The sequence below is a fragment of the Doryrhamphus excisus genome, chromosome 7 (genome assembly GCF_030265055.1).
Source record: "Doryrhamphus excisus isolate RoL2022-K1 chromosome 7, RoL_Dexc_1.0, whole genome shotgun sequence".
NCBI lineage: Eukaryota > Metazoa > Chordata > Actinopteri > Syngnathiformes > Syngnathidae > Doryrhamphus > Doryrhamphus excisus.
Window position 1 is genome coordinate 21,173,369 of NC_080472.1, and position 26,191 is coordinate 21,199,559.

General features: G+C 45.2%; 1 protein-coding gene across 5 annotated transcripts in view; it reads left to right on the plus strand.

Annotated features, from left to right (window-relative positions):
• Positions 1 to 26,191, plus strand: part of anks1b (ankyrin repeat and sterile alpha motif domain containing 1B) — a 104,839-nt gene that overhangs the window by 45,396 nt on the left and 33,252 nt on the right. For all 5 annotated transcript variants that reach the window (XM_058078413.1, XM_058078408.1, XM_058078409.1 and 2 more), the window contains 6 exons: positions 3,712 to 3,851; positions 7,665 to 7,854; positions 18,207 to 18,745; positions 18,824 to 18,949; positions 21,150 to 21,219; positions 22,503 to 22,609. In XM_058078413.1, coding sequence (XP_057934396.1) covers positions 3,712 to 3,851; positions 7,665 to 7,854; positions 18,207 to 18,745; positions 18,824 to 18,949; positions 21,150 to 21,219; positions 22,503 to 22,609 — 1,172 coding nt within the window. The remainder of the gene's footprint in view (positions 1 to 3,711; positions 3,852 to 7,664; positions 7,855 to 18,206; positions 18,746 to 18,823; positions 18,950 to 21,149; positions 21,220 to 22,502; positions 22,610 to 26,191) is intronic.

The window sequence follows — 26,191 nt, forward strand, 5'->3', positions numbered from 1 at the left end:
CAAGTGCCCTGTCCTTAACCGAGCGTGCGGCGAAGACGCTCAGCGCCTTCGGAACGTCTGATGTAAGCGAGCATCGTGGGTGTTGTGCTTTGTTGGCAGCGCTCGCCGCTCAAGCAGAGAGACTTGATGAACACATCAGCGGTGAGCTGACTGATTGCCTCGTCCGTGTAAATCCCTCCTCTGTGGAAGCCATCCACCCGCTTTGTGTCTTTCGTGAGGCTGAGCTGCCGCAGGAAGAGGCTGAGATGGAACATCCAGGGTCTCCACTTCGCTTGTCAGCCTAATTGGACACAGGTGTCATTCCCTCGCCCCTCGTGTAAAAACCCCTCACGGGGAGGGAGCGGAAAATGGAGGGAGCGACACTTGAGATGAAAGGTTGTTATATAAGCACATTTCAGCTTCGTGCTGCATCTTCTTCTTTCATTCTGGACTGGCTTGTATGTGCCAGCACTTTCCCTGGGGTGTAACAGTGCCCCCCTTTGGCGGTGGTTGGCATTACACAATATTACAGTAAAGCAGGGCTGGTAAACTGTAACTATTTTCGTTCATTTTCTACCGCTTTTCCTCACCAGGTTCGCGGGGGTGCTGGAGCCTATCCCGGCTGTCTTTGGGGGTGCCGGAGCCTATCCCAGCTGTCTTAGGGGGTGCCGGAGCCTATCCCAGCTGTCTTAGTGGGTGCCGGAGCCTATCCCAGCCGTCTTAGTGGGTGCTGGAGCCTATCCCGGCCGTCTTAGGGGGTGCTGTAGCCTATCCCGGCCGTCTTAGGGGGCGCCGGAGCCTATCCCGGTCGTCTTAGGGGGTGCCGGAGCCTATCCCAGCTGTTTTGGTGGTGCTGGAGCCTTTCCCAGCTGTCTTAGGGGATGCTGGAGCCGATCCCACTGTCTTAGGGGGCGCCGGAGCTTATCCCGGCTGTCTTAGGGGGCGCCGGAGCCTATCCCGGCCGTCTTAGGGGGTGCCGGAGCCTATCCCGGCCATCTTAGGGGGCGCCGGAGCCTATCCCGGCCATCTTAGGGGGCGCCGGAGCCTATCTCGGCCGTCTTAGGGGGGTGCCGGAGCCTATCTCGGCCGTCTTAGGGGGGTGCCGGAGCCTATCCCGGCCGTCTTAGGGGGGTGCCGGAGCCTATCCCGGCCGTCTTAGGGGGGTGCCGGAGCCTATCCCGGCCGTCTTAGGGGGGTGCCGGAGCCTATCCCGGCCGTCTTAGGGGGGTGCCGGAGCCTATCCCGGCCGTCTTAGGGGGGTGCCGGAGCCTATCCCGGCCGTCTTAGGGGGTGCCGGAGCCTATCCCGGCCGTCTTAGGGGGTGCCGGAGCCTATCCCAGCCGTCTTAGGGGGTGCTGGAGCCTATCCCAGCTGTCTTCGGGCGAGAGGCGGGGCACGCCCTGGACTGGTGGCCAGCCAGCCAATCACAGGGCACATATAGACAAACAACCATTCACACTCACATTCATACCTATGGACAATTTGGAGTGGCTAATTAACCTAGCATGTTTTTGGAATGTGGGAGGAAACCGGAGTACCCGGAGAAAACCCACGCATGCACGGGGAGAACATGCAAACTCCACACAGAGATAGCCGAGGGTGGAATTGAACCCTGGTCTCCTAGCTGTGAGGTCTAACCACTCGACCGCCGTGCCGCCCACTATACTGGATATGAGTGCAAAAAATCCCAGGTATTGAATGACTTTCCAGCTGGTACTGCTGAGTGTTCAGTATTCCAAGATTCAGTGAGTTTTTGGGAAGTCCTTGTTGTCCCGGTGTTCCATGATCAATCCAAACTCATTCACAATTTAGTTTATCTCTATTTTTCACAGGGTTGTAGTCCTGTTTTGTCCTGGTACGACTGTGTCTCCATGGCAACCATCGGGCCTTTTTCCTGCATTGACTTTTGTCCTTTTTTTCCTTGTATTTATTCTACTTTTACCACGCTGCACTTCTTCCTTTGCAGCAGAGCTCTGCTACATCTTTTTTTTTTTTTTTCCATATTTTTATGCCGCATGTCTCCTGCCTTATCGGGAAAAATATTCTCCTCTGGGAACGTAAAAGATGCCAACAACGCCTGCACGGATACAACCAGGAATACTTAGAATGGCTTATGATTCCGAATTTGTTTCCACCCAAATATCGAGAAGTAAAGATTAGTCAGTGCGCTTCGTATTGCCTCGTCATCGGTCTGAGGACACACACACACACACACGCACACACACACACACTGTTGTCTATGAGGAACATGTGTGAGCGTGGCGTGCTGTCAAGTCATTCATTGTGATGGCACCTCCTGCTAGACGTATGATGCTCATCTCCGCATCACTTATTCATCACTCAGCCAATGTGGAAGCGGTAGCAGACACTTCCTCTTCCTGTGTGTGTGTGTGTATATATGTGTGTGTATATGTGTGTGTGTGTGTGTGTGAGCATATTTTGGGAAACAGCGTGTTTGTTGCATTCACATTGATTGGGTTGATTAAGACAAACACTCTGAAAGCTAATTCGGGCGACGTCGGACGCTTTTGGTCGTCTTCCCCTCCCTCCAAAACCTCGGAACCCACATACATCCAATCCAATATATTACACTAATATATTACATATAACTATAATTTAAGTTGCTACTGTCATAATGGGGCTGAATTTGGCTGTCTTCTCTCCCCATTATCCATAAATTTAATCCAAAATGACAGAGCATCGAACTTTTTGAAGGGATTAGCTGCATGAGCAAATTATTAATTATACATCCAATTCAATATATTACACTAATATATTATATGTAACTATAATTTAAGTTGCTACTGTCATAATGGGGCTGAATTTGGCTGTCTTCTCTCCCCATTATGCATAAATTTAATCCAAAATGACAGAGCATCGAACTTTTTGAAGGAATTTGGCACACGAGTAAGGCAACGTGACCATATTTTAAGTTGGGTTGTTTCCCCATTTCCCTTATATACCCTTGTCCTTATGAGTAACTTTAATCCAAAATAACGGATATATATATATCCAATATATCTGTATATACTGTACACTTCATATTTACTACCATATGTGAAGTAGCCGCTGGTCTAATTTGTGTTGACTTTTGCTTTCTCGTCCAAATTTCGTCATCGTCATCATCATCATCATCATCATCATCATCATCATCATCATCATCACCCCCCCCCCCCAAAAAAAAAAACATGTTAAGTAGTTTTTATTGCGTCTGAATGTTTCCACCCGCACCCCCCACCCCAGCGTACAACAGCATAACCTCGGAACCCCCCCCCCCCCCCCCCCCCCCCACTCCGAGTCACCCCAGCCCCGCTTTGAACGGCAACACGCCGGGGAAATAATTTGTGTTTTTGTTTGATGCAACTCGTGTCAACACTGCGGAGATGACTGCAGTACAGTATCTATTATTGCAGTATTTGGTGAGCCAACAGGCTGCAAGTATTGCAATCATTTGTACACGGGCGCACCTTCTGGCGCTTGGAACTTTAAAAAAAAAAAATTAGTGCAATTTTTATTTTTATTTTTTGCAGAATATTTGCATTCTACACATGCTCGATTCCCTCTCTGGATAACATGTCATGTACTAATAAAGTCATCATCATATTATTGTTATGAATTATTGTGTTGACGTGAATTTGAGTGACTTTTGTTCGATTTTTTATTTCCCACCCATGACACCGACGCCAGTCACGTCCAAATATCTAAACCGTCTTCACCCTTCCTCTCCGCAAGGTCACTTGTCCCATGCAGCGGGAGCCAGTGATGGGGAGCACGGTAACCATGGACACCGCTCCACCGGCCCCACTCCAGACTGCTCGCCCCCGTCCCCCGACACGGCCCTGAAGAACATCGAAAGAGTCATCCGCCCACAGGTGAGTGCTCGCACTCGGACGCACGGTTAGCGATTGTTGAGGGTCCCGCCTACGTGTAGCTGAGACACACACACACACACACACACACACATGTCAGACATCGTATTTCTGAACCACAGAAAGCATCTATTGATCAGAATCCAGTCCTCTTATAGCGAAAGAACCGAAGCTCATTGTCGCCCCCTGAGGAGAGTAGCAGCACTACAAGCAAAGTCATTAGGCAACTTTGTCCGTTCCAGTGTCAAAACATTCCCCACATTCAGGCTATTTTCACAAAATTTTACATTTGCCGAGCGATTCAAACCATTCCAGCATCAAAGCTCATTCACGCCGAAAAGACATCCCACTCTCACCTAAATTGAAATTCCAATTTTCCCAATGTACAAATGTCAATTTTGTCTACATTTTCCAGTCATATTCCATCCATAAAGGCTGCGCGGCGGTCGAGTGGTTAGCGCTTAGGCCACACAGCTAAAAGACCCGAGTTCAATTCCACCCTTCTTTGTGTGGAGTTTGCATGTTCTCCTCGTGCATGTGTGGGTTTTCTCCGGTTTCCTCCCACATTCCAAAAAACATGCTAGGTTAATTAGCGACTCCAAATTGTCAATAGGTATGAATGTGAGTGTGAATGGTTGTTTGTCTATATGTGCCCTGTGATTGGCTGTACTCCAGGGTGTACTCCGCCTCTTGCCCAAAGACAGCTGGGATAGGCTCCAGCTGTAGAAAATGAATGAATGAATTCCATCCATCCATTTTCTATGCCGCTTATCCTAACTAGGGTAGGGGCATGCTGGAGCCTATCCCAGCTGACTTCAGGTGAGAGGCGGGGCCAGCCAATCACAGGGCACATATAGACAAACAACCATTCACACTCACATTCATACCTATGGACAATTTGGAGCGGAGATGGGACCTTCCCGATTTCCTAACTGCGTGGCCAACATGCTAACCACTCGACCACCGTGCGGCCCCAATCATATTCACAACATGACATGACCGCCTTTTCCCCCGTTTCCTCATTTTCCGCATTCACACGCCATTTGACTCGGATTGGACATTCCCGAGTCTATCCAGTCTATCCAAGGGCTTCATGTATGCTTGTAAAAAAAATTTAAACAAAAAAAGTGAGGATGCTTCGTCTCCTCCTCTCATCGTGATTGCTGGTTCTATCTTTGGCCCGTTAACTAACGCAGACAGGTCCCACGCGGCGCCCAGTGGGGCCTTGGCTCTGCTTGACGCTCGTATAATCACTTTTATTGCTCCAAATGAGCCTCTTGGAATTCATCTTCTTGCTCCATCACGTGCCCCCCTGCAGCAGCCGTACGCTGAAAAGGTGGAACATGCAACGTAGAAGAAGAAGAGGTGCATCGGTATGAACGCTGGTCCCTACAGGACTGCAATCTATCTGTGGCAGGGTAGGGAAAAGCGAAACATATACCGTACAGTGTGTTTAGAAATACAAATAAACTCAATTCATTGTCTGCGGACATGACTCACTAATATCCCTATTTGTAACTTTCATCCAAAATGATGGACAATCGAACTTCTCGAAGAGCCGTGATGCCTGACAGCAACCAAAACATATTTGAAATGGCTTTTGTTGTACTTTCACTTGTTTGTCCCACCATTATTGTTATTATAATCCAAAATGATAGAACATCGAACATCTTGAAGGTTTTTCTCACTTTATCAGACCTTGAAATGACCAAGCAGTCACGGCTGTGATAATTTGTCTTGACTTATTTTTGGTTTTTTTTGTCCCCATTATTGTTATTAGTAACTTAAATCCAAATTGATGGAACATTGAACTTGTAGAAGCGATATGGCGCATTAGCATGCCTGGAAGGGACCAAACCGTATTTGAAGTTGCTGCTGTCATATTCAGGTTAAATTCTGTTTTGCTGTCTTATTGGTAGCTTTCATCTAAAATGACAGAACATCGAACATTAGCATACATTTAGCATACCTTGAAGTGAGGACACCAAACCAAATTTGAAGTTGCTGCTGTCATATTCAGGTTAAATTCTGCTTTGTTGTCTTATTGGTACATTTCATCTAAAATGACAGAACATCGAACATTAGCATACATTTAGCATACCTTGAAGTGAGGACACCAAACCAAATTTGAAGTTGCTGCTGTCATATTCAGGTTAAATTCTGCTTTGCTGTCTTATTGGTACATTTCATCTAAAATGACAGAACATCGAACATTAGCATACATTTAGCATACCTTGAAGTGAGGACACCAAACCAAATTTGAAGTTGCTGCTGTCATATTCAGGTTAAATTCTGCTTTGTTGTCTTATTGGTACATTTCATCTAAAATGACAGAACATCGAACATTAGCATACATTTAGCATATCTTGAAGTGAAAGGACCAAACCATATTTGCAGTTGCTGCTGTCATATTCAGGTTAAATTCTGCTTTGCTGTCTTATTGGTACATTTAATCTAAAATGACAGAACATTGAACATTAGCATACATTTAGCATACCTTGAAGTGAAGGGACCAAACCATATTTGAAGTTGCTGCGGTCATATTCAGGTTAAATTCTGCTTTGCTGTCTTATTGGTAGCTTTTATCTAAAATGACAGAACATCGAACATTAGCATACATTTAGCATACCTTGAAGTGACCAAAGTAGTATTCGAAGTAGCCGTTAGTATATCTCATGTCGACTGTTGGGTTTTTGTTTTCCCCATTATCCTCATGAGTAACTTTAGTCCAAAATGATGGAACATTGAACATTAGCATACATTTATCATACCTTGAAGTGAAGGGATCAAACCATATTTGAAGTTGCTGCTGTCATATTCAGGTTAAATTCTGCTTTGTTGTCTTATTGGTACCTTCATCTAAAATGACAGAACATCGAACATTAGCATACATTTAGCATACCTTGAAGTGACCAAACCCTATTCAAAGTAGCCATTGGTACTATATCTCACATCGACTGTTGTGTTTTTGTTTTCCCATTATCGTCATGAGTAACTTTAGTCCAAAATGATGGAACATTGAACTTGTGGAAGGGACTTGGCACATTAGCGTGGCTGGAAGTGACGTAGCTGTTGTTGTAATTGCTGTTGACGTTTGCTTTCTTTTCTCCCCTGTTATCCTTAACGGTAACTTTAATCCAAAATGACGGAATATGGAACTTTTTAAAGGGATTTAGTGCAATAGCTTACCGGGAAGCGGCGAAACCATCGAGGAAGTAGCTGCTGTCTAGAAAGAAACACTCCAAAGACCGAAATGGTGTGCAATTAAACATCGTTTTCGCCAGCGAATGAGCAGCATCACAGGTGACTTAATGAACGTGTTCACGCTCGTTAATCACTTAGCTGCTGAGTGTGTGTTTGTGCTAAAAAAAAAAAAAACACCCCTTTGCGCTCTTCTGTGTGTGTGTGTGTGTGTGTGTGTGCAAATGTTGTAGAATTTGAACTTCATCATCTTAACGTCTCTGATGGCATCTCTGCAGTGTCACTGTTCCCTGGCTAACGACTCCATCATGCTTTTGTCAGCACTTTTTTCGCTCATTAAGAGACTGCACATGGTGATCATCAACACACACACACACACACATGCACACACACACACACACACACACACACACACACACACTGCAGGTTCGGGAGAAGCTTAGCGTTGACAATGAGAATGGACGTCGGACTAATGAACATGTCACGGGTGATTAAACGTAACCCTTGCAGGATGAACATGCTAACGCCATGCTAACGGCGGTTGTTGTGTTGTGTTTATTTTACTGCTGAAGAAGTCATTAATAATTATTAATAGTTATTAATAATCCCCTTCAGCCCAAACAGCGCACCTCCCTGTCGTCGTCGCTGGACGTCCAGCGGCCCGTCAACCACAGCTGCGAGCCCAGCGAGGTGAGCTCATCCCTGGGGTATGCCAGCTTCAGCACCAGCCCCCCGGCCAGCCCTCCCTTTAGCCCCAACCAGGACCAGGACTCGGCCGGGTCCGACAACGACTGTCCCCTCGCAGGTACGGAATTTGAACTCTTCCACATCAAAGTATTCCTACTCAGAATGCACCGATCCACATTTTTTCCCCACTTCTGATCCGATATCTACGGATACCATTCCCATACCACAGTAAAGAGAACCAGCCTTGGCGGAGGTAACAAAAGCGCCAAGTCGAGGTTTGTGATTTGTTTTGGCTCGGCGTCCTTTCCTCCCACATCCATTTCTCTTTGGTCCGTTTCCTGCTGACCTGCTCTCATGTTGCCATAGCGATGAGAATTCTTGTTGTCATGGCAAAGCGGGAACTGCTAATAGAAGGATGCAGATAACTCACCTGGTGTGTGTGTGTGTGTGTGTGTGTGTGTGTGTGTGTGTGTTTCGGAGGTCTAACAAGACTTTCATGTGCCTGGTGCTTGACACACACACACACACACACAATTACTACACACTTACTACACACTACACACAATGAAGGAGGTCTTCTGTCATCTTCTCACTCAAGTACGAATCCTATTTTAGACGACTTTTTTGAAATCACGCGCCTTGATGGCGCCGTTGTCTTTGAGGGCTTTTTATAGCGCACAGGAAGTGACAGGAAGTCGCCGGTGATTGGCAGGCGACGTTCTGAGGTCAGTCCAACCGCAGCGAGTGACTGCGCTGAAAGTTTGTTGGCTTCCGGATTCGCGTACGGTGAAGCTTTTACGACCGTATATGACCCTCAACGGAAGACGTGCTAAGCTAGGGTTAGATACAAAGCAGAGTGGGGGTTTACAGTGGTTTGTGACACAATAGACTACACTTTGTGCTGCTATACGAGTCATTACAGTAATCACAGGGCCCAAGTCACAGCAGCTTCTGGAGAAATAGGGTTAGATACAAAGCAGAGTGGGGGTTGCAGTTGTTTGTGATGCAATAGACTATGCATTGCACTGCTATACGAGTCATTACAGTAATCACAGGGCCCAAGTCACAGCAGTTTCAGGAGGAAAAGGATTCAATGCAAAGCAGAGTGAGGGTTTGCATTGGTTTGTGATGCAATAGACTGCGCTTTGCGCTGCTATAGGAGTCATTACAGTAATCGCAGGGCCCAAGTCACAGCAGCTTGAGGAGGAATAGGGTTAGATACAAAGCAGAGTGGGGGTTTACAGTGGTTTGTGACACAATAGACTGCGCTTTGCACTGCTATATGAGTCATTAAGTAATCACAGGGCCCATGTCACAGCAGCTTCAAGAGGAATAGGGTTAGATACAAAGCAGAGTGGGGGTTTGCATTGGTTTGTGATGCAATAGACTGCGCTTTGCGCTGCTATACGAGTCATTACAGTAATCGCAGGGCCCAAGTCACAGCAGCTTCAGGAGGAATAGGGTTCAATACAAAGCAGAATGGGGGTTTGCATTGGTTTGTGATGCAATAGACTGCGCTTTGCACGGCTATATGAGTCATTAGAGTAATCACAGGGCCCAAGTCACAGCAGTTTCAGGAGGAATAGGGTTGGATACAAAGCAGAGTGGGGGTTTGCATTGGTTTGTGATGCAATAGACTACACTTTGCGCTGCTATACGAGTCATTACAGTAATCACAGGGCCCATGTCACAGCAGCTTCTGGCGAAATAGGGTTAGATACAAAGCAGAATGGGGGTTGGCAGTGGTTTGTGACGCAGTAGACTGCACTTTGCACTGCTATGCGAGTTATTAAGTAATCACAGGGCCCATGTCACAGCAGCTTCAAGAGGAATAGTATTAGATACAAAGCAGAGTGGGGGTTTGCAGTGGTTTGTGATGCAATAGACTACGCTTTGCGCTGCTGTATGAGTCATTACAGTTAACACAGGGCCCAAGTCACAGCAGTTTCAGGAGGAAAAGGGTTCAATACAAAGCAGAGTGGGGGTTTGCATTGGTTTGTGATGCAATAGACTACACTTTGCGCTGCTATACGAGTCATTACAGTAATCATAGGGCCCATGTCACAGCAGCTTCAGGAGGAATGAGGTTAGATACAAAGCAGAGTGGGGGTTGCAGTGGTTTGTGATGCAATAGACTACACTTTGTGCTGCTATACGAGTCATTAGAGTAATCACAGGGCCCAAGTCACAGCAGCTTGAGGAGGAATAGGGTTAGATACAAAGCAGAGTGGGGGGTTGCATTGGTTTGTGATGCAATAGACTGCGCTTTGCACTGCTATATGAGTCATTAGAGTAATCACAGGGCCCAAATCACAGCAGTTTGAGGAGGAATAGGGTTAGATACAAAGCAGAGTGGGGGTTTGCAGTGGTTTGTGATGCAATAGACTGCGCTTTGCGCTGCTATATGAGTCATTACAGTAATCACAGGGCCCAAGCCACAGCAGTTTCAAGAGGAAAAGGGTTCAATGCAAAGCAGAGTGGGGGTTTGCATTGGTTTGTGATGCAATAGATTGCGCTTTGCGCTGCTATATGAGTCATTACAGTAATCACAGGGCCCATGTCACAGCAGCTTCAAGAGGAATAGGGTTAGATACAAAGCAGAGTGGGGGTTTGCATTGGTTTGTGATGCAATAGACTGCGCTTTGCGCTGCTATACGAGTCATTACAGTAATCGCAGGGCCCAAGTCACAGCAGCTTCAGGAGGAATAGGGTTCAATACAAAGCAGAGTGGGGGTTTGCATTGGTTTGTGATGCAATAGACTGCGCTTTGCGCTGCTATACGAGTCATTACAGTAATCGCAGGGCCCAAGTCACAGCAGCTTCAGGAGGAATAGGGTTCAATACAAAGCAGAATGGGGGTTTGCATTGGTTTGTGATGCAATAGACTACACTTTGCGCTGCTATACGAGTCATTACAGTAATCACAGGGCCCATGTCACAGCAGCTTCTGGCGAAATAGGGTTAGATACAAAGCAGAATGGGGGTTTGCATTGGTTTGTGATGCAATAGACTACACTTTGCTCTGCTATACGAGTCATTACAGTAATCACAGGGCCCAAGTCACAGCAGCTTGAGGAGGAATAGTGTTAGATACAAAGCAGAGTGGGGGTTGGCAGTGGTTTGTGACGCAGTAGACTGCACTTTGCACTGCTATGCGAGTTATTAAGTAATCACAGGGCCCAAGTCACAGCAGCTTCAGGAGGAATAGGGTTAGATACAAAGCAGAGTGGGGGTTGCAGTTGTTTGTGATGCAATAGACTATGCATTGCACTGCTATACGAGTCATTACAGTAATCACAGGGCCCAAATCACAGCAGTTTCAGGAGGAATAGGGTTAGATACAAAGCAGAGTGGGGGTTTGCATTGGTTTGTGATGCAATAGACTGCGCTTTGCACGGCTATATGAGTCATTAGAGTAATCACAGGGCCCAAGTCACAGCGGTTTCAGGAGGAATAGGGTTAGATACAAAGCAGAGTGGGGGTTGGCAGTGGTTTGTGACGCAGTCGACTGCACTTTGCACTGCTATGCGAGTTATTAAGTAATCACAGGGCCCAAGTCACAGCAGCTTCAGGAGGAATAGGGTTAGATACAAAGCAGAATGGGGTGTCCTTGCTTGGTCACATGACCGACCGTGCAGCCCTCTTCCACGCCACCCGTGATATCCCGCAAAAGTGGATATTTTTGGAAAAAAATATTGTTTGTTTCCTGTCTTTTCCTCCGCGTGTTTTTCACATTTCCTCTGTTTTATAACCCCCACTCTCTCGCTCAACTTATTAGCTTTATAAAGCCTATTGTGACGTTGCCATAGCAACATGTGGATTCACACACACGCACGCATAGACGGAAGCGGGAGATGGTACGTGGGTACAGAAGAGTCGCGCAATTCAAAGGATGCCAGTGAAAGCTGGAGAACAGAGAAAAGAGGGAGAAGGTGAGAGGAAGAGAGGATGCGGAGTGGAACGTTTGTAGCGAGGTTTCCGGAAGATGTCAGCGACTCAACCCGGCGCCTCTCGCTCTCGCCTCCCCTTCAGCCTGAACGTTTATACAACAAATCTCCTCGCTGGTGTCGGCCACCTGCGTGGGCAGCCTATTTATAACCAGCGTGTCCATCATGGCCGCTGATGCTGATGCTGATGCTGCTGCTGCTGCACCGCTGCTGGTTTTTTATGTAACACCAGACCCCTTCCATGGAGGCCCCCCCCCCTTATGCAGCCATGCAAGCGGCACCAAAACAGATGTGGGCCATGCTGAGGCCCATAGGATGTTTCTAAAAGATTATTTTTAAACATTTTAAAATGTGGAAGCTGTAGCCGGTAATATGATCTGTAATGATGACAAGTCTTCAACTAGGGAAATGATTTCATTGGTTTTGGATGCCAGACACTACAGACTTCTTTGAGCCATCACAGGGACTAAGTCACAGCAGCTTCAGGAGGATGAGGGTTCGATACAAAGCAAAGTGGTGGTTTGCAGTAGTTTGTGATGCAATACACTGCACTTTGCACTGCTATATGAGTCATTACAGTAATCACAGGGCCCAAGTCACAGCAGCTTCAGGAGTATGACTGTTTGATACAAAGTAGAGTGGGGTTTACAGTGGTTTGCGATGTAATAGACTATGCTTTGTGCTGCTATGCGAGTCATTAAGTAATTACAGGGCCCAAGTCACAGCAGCTTCAGGAGGATAAGGGTTCGATACAAAGCAGAGTGGGGGTTTACAGTGGTTTGCGACGGAATAGACTATGCTTTGAGCTGCAATACGGGTCATTACAGTAATCACAGGGCCCAAGTCACAGCAGCTTCAGGAGGAATAGGGTTCGATACAAAGCAGACTGGGGGTTTGCAGTGATTTGTGGCGCAATGGATTGCACTTTGCACTGCTATATGAGTCATTACAGTAATCACAGGGCCCAAGTCACAGCAGCGTCAGGAGTATGAGGGTTTGATACAAAGTAGAGTGGGGGTTTACATGGTTTTGAGACGCAATAGATTGCACTTTGCACTGCTATATGAGTCATTACGGTAATCACAGGGCCCAAGTCACAGCAGCTTCAGGAGGATGACTGTTCGATACAAAGTAGAGGGGGGGTTTGCATTGGTTTGTGATGCAATAGACTACGCTTTGCACTACTATATGAGTCATTACAGTAATCACAGGGCCCAAGTCACAGCAGCTACAGGAGGATGAGGGTTAGATACAAAGTAGAGTGGGGGGTTGCATTGGTTTGTGATGCAATAGACTACGCTTTGCACTGCTATATGAGTCATTACAGTAATCACAGGGCCCAAGTCACAGCAGCTTCAGGAGGATGACTGTTCGATACAAAATAGAGTGGGGGTTTACAGTGGTTTGTGATGCAATAAACTACGCGTTACGCTGTGATATGAGTCATTACAGTAATCACAGGGCCCAAGTCACAGCAGCTTCAGGAGGATGAGGGTTAGATACAAAGCAGAGTGGGGGTTTGCATTGGTTTGTGACGCAATAGACTATGCTTTGAGCTGCAATACGGGTCATTACAGTAATCACAGGGCCCAAGTCACAGCAGCTTCAGGAGGAATAGGGTTAGATACAAAGTAGAGTGGGGGTTTACAGTGCCTTTTGACACAATAGACTGCACTTTGCACTGCTATACGAGTCATTAAGTAATCACAGGGCCCAAGTCACAGCAGCTTCAGGAGGATGAGGGTTCGATACAAAGCAGAGTGGGGGTTCACAGTGGTTCGCGACGTAATAGACTATGCTTTGTGCTGCTATGCGAGTCATTAAGTAATCACAGGGCCCAAGTCACAGCAGCTTCAGGAGGAATAGGGTTCGATACAAAGCAGAGTGGGGGTTTGACGCAATAGACTACGCTTTGCGCTGCAGTACGGGTCATTACAGTAATCACAGGGCCCAAGTCAGGGGAAGACAGGGTTCGATACAAAGCAGAGTGGGGGTTTGCAGTGGTTTGTGACGCGAGACACTGCGCCCCAACGCAAATGAAGCTTCTTACTGATGCTGACTGCAGCCCACTGGTGCAGGAGCATGAAATATTGTGTGATTGTGTGCAGGGGTTGCAGGGTTGAAAGAGTCAAACATCACCGTGCAAACTGGGGCGCCGTCTCTTAAGATTTTGTTCAGGAGTGTTTTGTTATTCTGGAAGCAGCTTACCCGAATAAAATCCCTCGATGTTCCTGTAAAAGGTTGACTTCCGGCGAGGAGATTTCCAAATGAGACTTGAAGAGTTGTCAAAAGCGCGAATGCGACACAAATCATGTCAGGCGCTAATCCCCAAGACAGACGTACTCGTTTGCTCACAAATCCTCCAAACGGCACAAAACAAGCAAGACGAGCGCAGGGAAAACACTTCCAAGCCGCACCGCCATCATGCTAACATGCTAAGTGTTGGCCTTGCCCCTTTTGTCATGTGATCTTTTCCATCCTCTGTGTCGCATTTCACTTTTATTGCTTCTCTTCGCCGCTGCTGCCTTCATTTCTCTGTGAAGATAAGAGCGGTGAGTCACGTTGCAGCACAAAAGAGACTCAAGACTCGCCAAGTCGCTGAGATGCGCAGTTCAAAGAATAGCAACGCGCGTCTTAGCAGAGCATCTCTACTGCGGTGACCTGATGTCACATTCCCACTCGGAGAGGGAGACCGCCGTCGGTCTTTAGTAGAGGATACGTTAGCATACTCGAAAGCGAAAAAGCGAAAACTGTATTCATAGTTTGGGTTGACTTCTGCAGTCTTGTCTCCCCGTTAGCCTCATTGGTCACTTTAATCCAAAATGACTCCATCTCGAGCTTCTTGTAAAGATTTGGTGCAGGAACAGACATGAAAGCGAAATTTGCCGTCGTCCCATTATCCACGTTGGTAACTTTAAAGTGACGGAACATCGAACTTCTAGGAACGACTCGAAAAAAAAACTGTATTCAACGACTCGATACGTTAGCATACTTGAAAGCAAAAAAACCTGTATTCATAGTTTGGGTTGACTTCTGCAGTCTTGTGTCCCCGTTAGCCTCATTGATCACTTTAATCCAAAATGACTCAATCCCGAGCTTCTTGTAAAGATTTGGTGCAGGAACATACATGAAAGCGACAAAATTTGAAGTCGCTGCCGTCGTCCCATTATCCACATCGGTAACTTTAAAGTGACGGAACATCGAACTTCTAGGAACGACTCGGTACGTTAGCATACTTGAAAGCGACAAAACTGTATTCATAGTTTGGGTTGACTTCTGCAGTCTTGTGTCCCCATTAGCCTCATTGATCACTTTAATCCAAAATGACTCAATCCCGAGCTTCTTGTAAAGATTTGGTGCAGGAACATACATGAAAGCGACAAAATTTGAAGTCGCTGCCGTCGTCCCATTATCCACATCGGTAACTTCAAAGTGACGGAACATCGAACTTCTAGGAACGACTCGACACGTTAGCATACTTGAAAGCAACAAAACTGTATTCATGAATTTGAAAAAGCCAATAGTGCCGCAGACCGGCCAGTTGCCATGGCGATGCATCCACATCAGGCGAGGTTCTGGCCACGCCCACTGCCGTGAGGGAACGCCAGTCGTTAACTTAGCGCCCCAGACCTAGCCTGCTGCTAATAACATCCTTTTGCGGCGTCTCTGAGGAAACGGGCCTTTGCATTTCATCTGCAAGGCTGATTGGCAGCTCAGATATTAGCCTGCTGCTTATTAATAACGCTCCGTGCCGCTATCGCTTAGCTTAGACACGCTTTTGTTTACTATCACGGCTCATGCATTGGCCCGGTTATCCATTTAAGCATGCATCTTTTTAATGAAGTCTCTTCCCGAGGACAACAGCAACATTCCATTAAGGTGCGTCCCCCCCCGGCGTCATCGTGAGCCCACTGGGATTTGTGAATGAAGTAGCTTCTTCCTTAATGTCAATTAGAGGCACCTGCGCTCTACTTCCTGCTATAAGCGTCACCGTTTCCTGTCAGCATCCCGATGATATAGTACGTCTATTTAAAGGCACGTATGAAGCATCATTATACATCACAGCTTGACAGACGGTCCCCAGATGGCATGTAAATGTGCCCCCCTAGGGTCTGGGAGTTGTAAGGTGGTCCCCAGCCGGGTTTCCATCAGGCCTCATGGTAATCTTGTGCTGTTGTCATGCAGCCGTGTGTGAAGTGGAAACAGCGTCTCGTGTCATTGTGTCAACGTTCTGTTCTGTATGCTTCCGGTTAACTTTAATCGGAACAAAGAGCTTCTCTTTCATTTTAGTAATTTTTCTTAGTTTAAGCTAAGAAACCAATTTTGAAGCGGCTGCTTTTATAATTTGGGTTGCAATCTTGTCTCTCCATTTTTCTCATTGGTCACTTTAATCCAAATTGACTTAATCTTGAGCTTCTTGTAAAGATTTGGTGCAGGAGCATACATGAAAGCGACAAAATGTGAAGTCGCTGCCGTCATCCCATTATCCACATCGGTAACTTTAAAGTGACTGAACATCGAACTTCTAGGAACGACTCGATACGTTAGCATACTTGACAGCGAAAAAGCGAAAACAGTATTCATAGTTTGGGTTAACTTCTGCAGTCTTGTCTCCCTGTTAGCCTCATTGGTAACTTTAATCCAAAATGACTCAATCTCAAGCTTCTTGTAAATATTTGGTGCAAGTCGCTGCCGTCGTCCCATTATCCACATCGGTAACTTTAAAGTGACGGAACATCGAACTTCTAGGAACAACTCAATATGTTAGCATACTTGAAAGCAACAAAACTGAATTCATAGTTTGGGTTAACTTCTGCAGTCTTGTCCCCCCATTAGCCTCATTGGTAACTTTAATCCAAAATGACTCAATCTCGAGCTTCTTGTAAAGATTGTGGTGCAGCAGCATACATGAAACTTTATTCATAGTTTGGGTTGACTTCTGCAGTCTTGTCTCCCCGTTAGCCTCATTGGTAACTTTAATCCAAAATGACTCAATCTCAAGTTTCTTGTAAAGATTTGATGCAAGATCGAACTTTTAGGAACGACTTGATACTAGAAAGCGACAAAACTGTAATCATAGTTTGGATTGACTTCTGCAGTCTTGTCTCCCCATTAGCCTCATTGTTAACTTTAATCCAAAATGACTCAATCTCGAGCTTCTTGTAAAGATTTGGTGCAGGAGCATACATGAAAGGACGACGGCAGCGACTTCAAATTTTGTCGCTGTTATCCACATCGGTAACTTTAAAGTGGCGGAACATCGAACTTCTAGGAACGACTTGATACGTTAGCATACTTGAAAGCGAAAAAGCGAAAATTCATAGTTTGGGTTGACTTCTGCAGTCTTGTCTCCCCTGTTAGCCTCATTGGTAACTTTAATCCAAAACGGTGGATCAATGAACGTCTTGGTCCTTGAACGTCTCATTGTGATTTTATTTTTTTCCCCAGCATAGAAAGCTCATTAAAATGGTTTATCCCGTCATGTACACCCCAACACTTTAGACTTTGACGTGATGTGAAATCCAAAGGGGATGCTTAGTCGGCGCTATTATCGCTAATAAGGAAATCAACAAAACTATTTAGCATCGGTGTCCAAACTTGTTGACCAAATGCATTTCTGTGGTTGCGTGTCATGTGATGAACACCGACAACACCAAGCGGCTACATGCCATGACACGCATGCATGCGTGTTTGTGCGCGCGTGTTGTAAATTTGACAAAAAAATGCAGCCCAAGAGACGCTAGGTGCTTTAGCTCTGTTGATGCACTCTGCTGTCAGGTAAGCAACTTCTTCCTTTTATAGTCTGGACACACACTCACACACACACACACACACAGACACACACACACACACACACACACACACACACTCACACACACACACACACACACACACACTCCCGCTGGTTTGATTGTCGTGTTTGTCAGATGAAAACTTCACTTCACCCGCTCCCTCCCTCTCTCCTCGTGCGCTGAAGGCTAAAGACGCTAAATGCGATAATGGCGCTGCGGCTGTCTGTTGCCACGGCGACTGAGAAGCTCACCTGTGGACGAGCGCACAGCGAGTGATCAAAGAGCACTTCCAAGGGAACAAAAACCTTCACGAGTTGACGCTTCACTTGGGAATTGGGTATTGGGTATCTGGTTCACTCGAGTCAACCACCACAGAGCACATGCGCAGCGACTTGCACATGCTCAGTACGTCTGGCGACACCCGTGAGTCAGTGGAACCCGAGTTTTGGTTGCTTACCCATGAGTCTCGGGAGTCATCAACAGTTTTCATCTACCGTCAAAATAAGCCAAAATGACGGCACATCGAGCTTCTGTAAATATTTGTTGTTAGCTTACATGAAAGTCACACAACCATACCAGACTTAGCTTCTGTCAACATGATGTTGATGTCGTTTGCGTTCTTGTCTTTCCATCATCCTCATTGGCAACTTTAATCCAAAATGACAGAACATTGAAAATGTGTTTGTCTATAAAAATATTGATCTTTTCATTGTTGTGACATTCCGCTGCAGACGAGGCGCCCTACGCTTCCTCCAATGCTCCGCTAGAGGACCGCAGGAAGAGCCGCATCCCGGAGGAGTTTGCGGGCCTCCTCCACGGGTCTTCTCCGGCCTGCGAGACCCCCGACACGCCTTACCACCTCTACAGCCCCAAACCCCGCCAACCCAACCTGCAGACGCCAGATTTCAGCATCACGATCGCAGGATCTCCATCATCGCCGTCGCCATCAAACCAGAGGACCACCAGCAGCCCCCAGAAACCCCAGGTGGTCTATCGGACTGTGTTCCACACCAGAGTCAACCAGGATCAAGCCAGGCCGAGGCTAGTGGACTGTTCCCGGGTAGGCGGCTCCTCCCCTTCTGGAACTAATAGCGAGCTACCAGAGTGTGCAGGCAGCGTCTCCAGGGGCGGTGCGTCGGGTCCTGGCTACGAGGAGAGGGCCTGCACCCTGGGGAGGATGAGGTCCATGCCCCGTAGCGTGTTGGACCTGCAGATGTCCAAATCCCTGTCCAAGTCTGACTCCAACCTGGTTGCCGTGTCTCCCATCCAGGTTGGCTTTTTGTTGGGAATCAAACCAAACGAGTACCTCAACACTCTGGACTGAATTGTCCATTCCTGTTTTTTCCAGGAGGAAAATATTTGTTATTCTGGATCTCGAGGCCAAAGTTCCGGAAGTCCGGGTACCGCCGGCGGGGGCAGCACTCCGGCTGGGAAGCTGGAAAGAACGCCGTCCTTCACGGCCGAATGGGAGGAGGTACGATATCGCCGCTGGTGGCCGTCCAGGCTACTGAACACCACTGGTGGCTCTTCGCCCCACGGTTCCCCAACCTCCGGGGTGCGGGCTGGTGCCACCAAACATAAGACAACACACGATGAAACTGCACCATACAGACTACTTCATTACTACTACGTTGACATAAACGCTTACACAAAATAGTAATACTGGTTTAAACACATTTACTGTCCGCCTTCCCAGCATGCCTTGCGGGTTAAAAATCAGTATAAAAAATTATCCTTTTTCCTGCGTCTATTTTCATGCAATAGTTGCATGTTGCGTGTGGGGGTAAGTTCGTTGTTCGAAAAAAAAAAAAAAGTTCATTGTTCGGTCATTTTGGATTAATTTACTAATTAATAGAAAAGCATACGTGACACCAGTGATTTGATTTGGTGCCACCAAAAATAAGACAACACGTGGATGAAACTGCACCACACATGTTGCGTGTGGGGGCAAGTTCATTGTTCGGGGGAAAAAAAAAAAGTTTGTTGTTCGGTCATGTTGGATTAATTTACTAATTAATACAAAAGCATACGTGAAACCAGTGATTTGATTTGGTGCCACCAAAAATAAGACAACACGTGGTTGAAACTGCACCACACATGTTGCGTGTGGGGGTAAGTTCGTTGTTCGGGGGGGAAAAAAAAGTTTGTTGTTCGGTCATGTTGGATTAATTTACTAATTGATAGAAAAGCATACGTGAAACCAGTGATTTGATTTGGTGCCACCAAAAATAAAACAACACGTGGATGAAACTGCACCACACATGTTACGTGTGGGGTTAAGTTCGTTGTTCGAAAAAAAAAAAAAGTTCATTGTTCGGTCATGTTGGATTAATTTACTAATTAATAGAAAAGCATACGTGAAACCAGTGATTTGATTTTTTGCCACCAAAAATAAGACAACACGTGGATGAAACTGCACCACACATGTTGCGTGTGGGGGTAAGTTCGTTGTTTGGGGAAAAAAAAAAGTTTGTTGTTCGGTCATGTTGGATTAATTGAAAAGCATACGTGAAACCAGTGATTTGATTTGGTGCCACCAAAAATAAGACAACACGTGGATGAAACTGCACCACACATGTTGCGTGTGTGGGCAAGTTCGTTGTTCGGGGGAAGAAAAAAAAAAGTTTGTTGTTCGGTCATTTTGGATTAATTTACTAATTAATAGAAAAGCATATGTGAAACCAGTGATTTGATTTGGTGCCACCAAAAATAAGACAACACGTGGATGAAACTGCACCACACATGTTGCGTGTGGGGGTAAGTTCGTTGTTCGGGGGGGAAAAAAAAAGTTTGTTGTTCGGTCATGTTGGATTAATTGAAAAGCATACGTGAAACCAGTGATTTAATTTGGTGCCACCAAAAATAAGACAACACGTGGATGAAACTGCACCACACATGTTGCGTGTGGGGTTAAGTTCGTTGTTCGGGAAAAAAAAAAGTTTGTTGTTCAGTTATGTTGGATTAATTTACTAATTAATAGAAAAGCATACGTGAAACCAGTGATTTGATTTGGTGCCACCAAAAATAAGACAACACGTGGATGAAACTGCACCACACATGTTGCGTGTGGGGGTAAGTTCGTTGTTCGGGGGAAGAAAAAAAAAGTTTGTTGTTCGGTCATGTTGGATTAATTTACTAATTAATAGAAAAGCATACGTGACACCAGTGATTTGATTTGTTGGCTTTAAAATAACACACCCCAGCGTGCGGACCACGATATGTTAGCACAGGGGTGTCCAAACTGCGGCCTCAAAAAAAAAAAACTGCAAAAATAACAAATAAAATGAATGAGAAATATCCGAATAATGCCATAATATTCATTTACATGTGTTGTTTTATAAAAGTTGCAGCGTTCCGGTTCTTGCCGGAGAACCTGGAATTTTCCATCATTCCTAGAAATTCATGTGACCTCTGCTTTGGAGGAGATAAGAGGGCTTCTTCAGGGAAGAGAAATGCTGCGTTCAGGGAACAGCCAGACAGCGTTAATACAGAGTGCTGTATTATTAGCAACATTAGCGTCGCTTATTCGACTATTCGCCAAGCTCGATACCAATCTGTGTTGAACTCGTAGCGAACTGCGGATTCGCACAAGTGGCTCCTTTACTAATCTCGGAATGATATCTCGGAATGATTTGTTTGTTTTTTTTTCCCTTTACTTTCTCTTGTTTGGTCAGATCGACAAGATTATGAGCTCTATCGGGGCGGGAATCGGCAGCGGAATGGACGTGAAGACCGACGCTACGGGTAACATCAAAACACGATTTATTATGATGCATCATGGGAACTGTAGGAATCCTTCTAAGAACCTGATATTGGATGGAAGGTATGTTCTTCCAAAATAAGATGGATCCATTGTCCGTAAGTGGGATTGGCTCATGTAGGAATCGTTCATTAGGATCCATAAAAAGAAGAATCACTGTCTCAGTGATAATTTCCGTGAAATAAGACTCATTCTGGGCTGCATGGTGGATAAGTGGATCACACTCGCAGTCTGGGTCAAGTCTTTGTTTTTGACCATGAGCTTTTTCTCCGCCCACATTCCCGAAAAACATGCAATTAGGCTAATTGGAGACATTGAAGTGTCCATAGATGTGAGTATTACCTTAAGAATTGGCCAACGGTTCTGTCGTGATGCATCATGGGAAACACAGGAAACCGCCATTCCTACCTGTGATGTCTTATGAAAATCCTTTGAGGTGCTTTTTGCATGCTTCCTCCCCCCACTCCGCTATTCCGTCACTCCTCCCCTGCATATCCCTACACTAGCCATGGTTACCATTAAGAAGCCCCGCCCCCCCCCCAGACACACTCTTATAGGGAGTCATGGAGACGCGTGCTGTGCAATCTGTCACCAGAGATGTTGTTGATGGCTATTATGCGCGGAGCGAGGTGCGTATAGAGGAAATCAGCGATGGTGGCGATGGACTGAATGAAGACAGGGAGGAGAGAGAGCGATAAAGTGAGAGAGCGGGGGGGGGCGGCGAAAGCATACAGATGAGCGTGGGAGTCCTTGATGAAGAGAATCTCCAGTGCACGTCTCTCTCTCTCTCTCTCTCTCTCGTGTGGCGACAGCAAGGAAGCGCAACAGCTGAAAACACGCACCTCCTTGCTTCTCGGATCTAAGCTCCATCCTCCTCCAAGCACCCACCCCTCAGCAGGATTTACACCCAGGACGGGAGCTCTTTTCTGGATACAACTTCTACCTTTTCCCCCGTTCCTCCCTTTCGCCTTCATTCACCACCCAAGTCAGCCCCTTGCACGCTGACCCCCCCCCCCTCCACATCCTCAGCATGCCTCAGGACTAGCCTCCCCTCCGTCCCCCCCCCTCCCCCCCCCCTCTTTTCCCTCTTCACTTACCCACCCCCCCCCCCCCCTCGCCTCGCGGGAAGGCATGGCGGGCTCCTTTGACAGCCACTTTGCCCGCCACAACATGATGTGGCAGTGCCAGCTGTCCCAGCCGGATTGCCGCTGCTACCGCGTGGACGGCTACTCCCTGCTCAAGCGTTTGCCCCTGCACCCCCTCATAGGTCCCCGCTGCCCGCTGCAGTCCGTGGGCCAGTGGCTCGACTCCATCGGCTTGGTCCAGTACGAGAACCACCTGCTGGCCAACGGCTTTGACAACGTCCAGTTCATGGTGAGTGGAACGTTTTTTTTTTTCTACTCTTTCACGGAGAACGAAGCGTGTCTCTTTTTAGGAAGTTCTTGGGTTTCCTCCTCGTTACGTCCCCCCCCCAACCCCCCCCATCCCTCTCAAAACATGTGAGCGCCTCCTACGCACTCAAATCCAACGCTGCAGCTCCGCATTATTCCTGAAAGGTTTCATGTTGGGAGAAAAGGAAAAACAATGATTGGACGGCCACCTGTAGCCCGTGGATGCTAATCAGGTGGCGCAGGACCAAGGGGACTCTGCGGGACATTTTGCTTTGAACAACACTTTTGATGTTGGCGCACCGTGCATGTGTGCGTGTTTTTTAACCGCGTTGCCATTATTCCCATGAAACAGGAAGTGCTTTTATTCCAATTAGCAGACATAAAAGCATTAATCCTTCAATTCACCACCAGACACATCCTAGTCGTCATCTTAGAATCTTTTCACTTCCTCCTTGGGTTACCCATGGCAACCGCGGGAAGTCCTGCGGGTTCCTCACACACGTGGTCAGTGTACACGAGGACAGCGGCGTCATTAGCGCTGCAGTCAGGCGGTGTTTGTTTTCGGTCCTCTTGGGATGACTCAAAGATGCATTTGGATTCGTTGGAAATGAGGAAACTGCAGCCAAAGAGGGACACTATGCTATTTAACATCTTATCTTTAATAATGATTGGGGTTACATGAGAAAGTGGAAATGAAAATCTCCAGTGTCTTGCACAGCAAAGCAGCAATAGAACCCATTTAGAAAAGAAAACAGCTCTCGTTGACCACATTCCCATTTATCAGCAGTAACAGAACCAATATTGTAATACCACTATACTATGTATACTATATAACTTGACATTTTTACTGTAATACTACTGCATGAAAAAGTGGAGAGAAAAAAGTTGCTGTTTTTGGCCACATGCCCATTTAATAACATGTAAGAAAAGAAAACGTAGCTCTTGTTGACGACTTATCAGCAGTAACAGAACCAATATTGTAATACCACTATACTATGTATACTATATAACTTTAAATTTTTACTGTAATATTAGTGCATAAAAAGTTGCTGTTTTTGGCCACATGCCCATTTAATAATATGTAAGAAAAGAAAACGTAGCTCTTGTTGACGACTTATCAGCGGTAACAGAACCAATATTGTAATACCACTATACTATGTATACTATATAACTTCACATTTTTACTGTAATATTACTGCATGAAAAAGTGGGCAGAAAAAAGTTGCTGTTTTTGGCCACATGCTCATTTATTAAGATGTATTTGCAAAGTAACAACAGAACCAATGTTGTAATACCACTATACTATTTATACTATATAACTTCAAATTTTTACTGTAATACTAGTACTTAAAAAAGTTGATATTTTTGGCCACATGCTCATTTAATAACATGTAAGAAAAGAAAACTTAGCTCTCGTTGAACCACATTCCCATTTATCAGCAGTAACAGAACCAATATTGTAATACCACTATACTATGTATACTATATAACTTCACATTTTTACTGTAATACTACTGCATGAAAAAGTGGAGAGAAAAAAGTTGCTGTTTTTGGCCACATGCTCATTTAATAACATGTAAGAAAAGAAAACGTAGCTCTTGTTGACGACTTATCAGCAGTAACAGAACCAATATTGTAATACCACTATACTATGTATACTATATAACTTCAAATTTTTACTGTAAAATTAGTGCATGAAAAAGTGGACGGAAAAAAATTGCTGTTTTTGGCCAGATGCTCATTTATTAAGATGTATTTGCAAAGTAACAACAGAACCAATGTTGTAATACTACTATACAATTTATACTATATAACTTCACATTTTTACTGTAATACTAGTACTTAAAAAAGTTGCTATTTTCATTTAATAACATGTAAGAAAAGAAAACATAGCTCTTGTTGACCACTTATTTATCAGCAGTAACAGAACCAATATTGTAATACCACTATACTATGAATACTATATAACTTCACATTTTTACTGAAATATTAGTGCATAAAAAAGTAGAGAGAAAAAAAGTTGCTGTTTTTGGCCACATGCTCATTTATTAAGATGTATTTGCAAAGTAACAACAGAACCAATGTTGTAATACCACTTTACTATTTATACTATATAGCTTGAAATTTTTACTGTAATATTAGTGCATAAAAAAGTTGCTGTTTTTGGCCACATGCTCATTTAATAACATGTAAGAAAAGAAACCGTAGCTCTCGTTGAACCACATTCCCATTTATCAGCAGTAACAGAACCAATATTGTAATACCACTATACTATGTATACTATATAACTTCAAATTTTTACTGTAAAATTAGTGCATGAAAAAGTGGACGGAAAAAAATTGCTATTTTTGGCCACATGCTCATTTATTAAGATGTATTTGCAAAGTAACAACAGAACCAATGTTGTAATACCACTATACTATTTATACTATATAACTTCAATTTTTTACTGTAATACTAGTACTTAAAAAAGTTGATATTTTTGGCCACATGCTCATTTAATAACATGTAAGAAAAGAAAACGTAGCTCTCGTTGAACCACATTCCCATTTATCAGCAGTAACAGAACCAATATTGTAATACCACTATACTATGTATACTATATAACTTCACATTTTAATGTAATATTAGTGCATAAAAAAGTAGAGAGAAAAAAAGTTGCTGTTTTTGGCCACATGCTCATTTATTAAGATGTATTTGCAAAGTAACAACAGAACCAATGTTGTAATATCACTATACTATTTATACTATATAACTTCAAAATGTTTACTGTAATATTAGTGCATAAAAAAGTTGCTGTTTTTGGCCACATGCTCATTTAATAACATGTAAGAAAGTAACAGAACCAATGTTGCAATATGATATGTAACAACTGAACTGATTCATTTATTAACAACTATGTTGCATAACACAGTAGCAAAACAACTTAATAATGATATGATATGATATGCATGTGAATAATTAAACATCTCTCCATTTTCTATGCCGCTTATCCTCAATATGCTGGAGCCTACCCCAGCTGTCTTTTGCAGAGAGGCTGGACTGGTCTGAAATGAACCAATGTTGCATTAGCACTAGCGTGATTAAGTTCATTCTTTAACTGTGATAATGATGCTGATGGCATGAGAAAGCAGAAACTGATAGCCCTGATGAGTTGATTGTTTATAACACAGCAGCATTTGAAAGCGCATGTAGAGGTAGTTGAGATGCAGCTTTGTTGTGGCGTTTATGACGGGGAAGCATGAGTTAGCATAACGTTAGCATGATGCACTGCGAGCCGGTGGAGAAGGAGGAAGATGTGATTGGCTCCTGCCACGTATGCAAATGAGACGGCTCAGAAACAATTTGGATAAAAATCAGAAGGACATTACCCATCATCATCATCATGATTGTCGTCATCGTCGTTTTGTGAGCGACCGCCAACTGAATATCGATGTCGCGCGTCTCCATTGTTGCCCTGACCTCCTTGCCACCCGGCAGGAATTGTAATTTGGGCGCCCGTGAACTGACTGAAAATGAGATTGATGAGCCGGTACGCCTGTTGCATACTAAGCTCCGCCCCTTC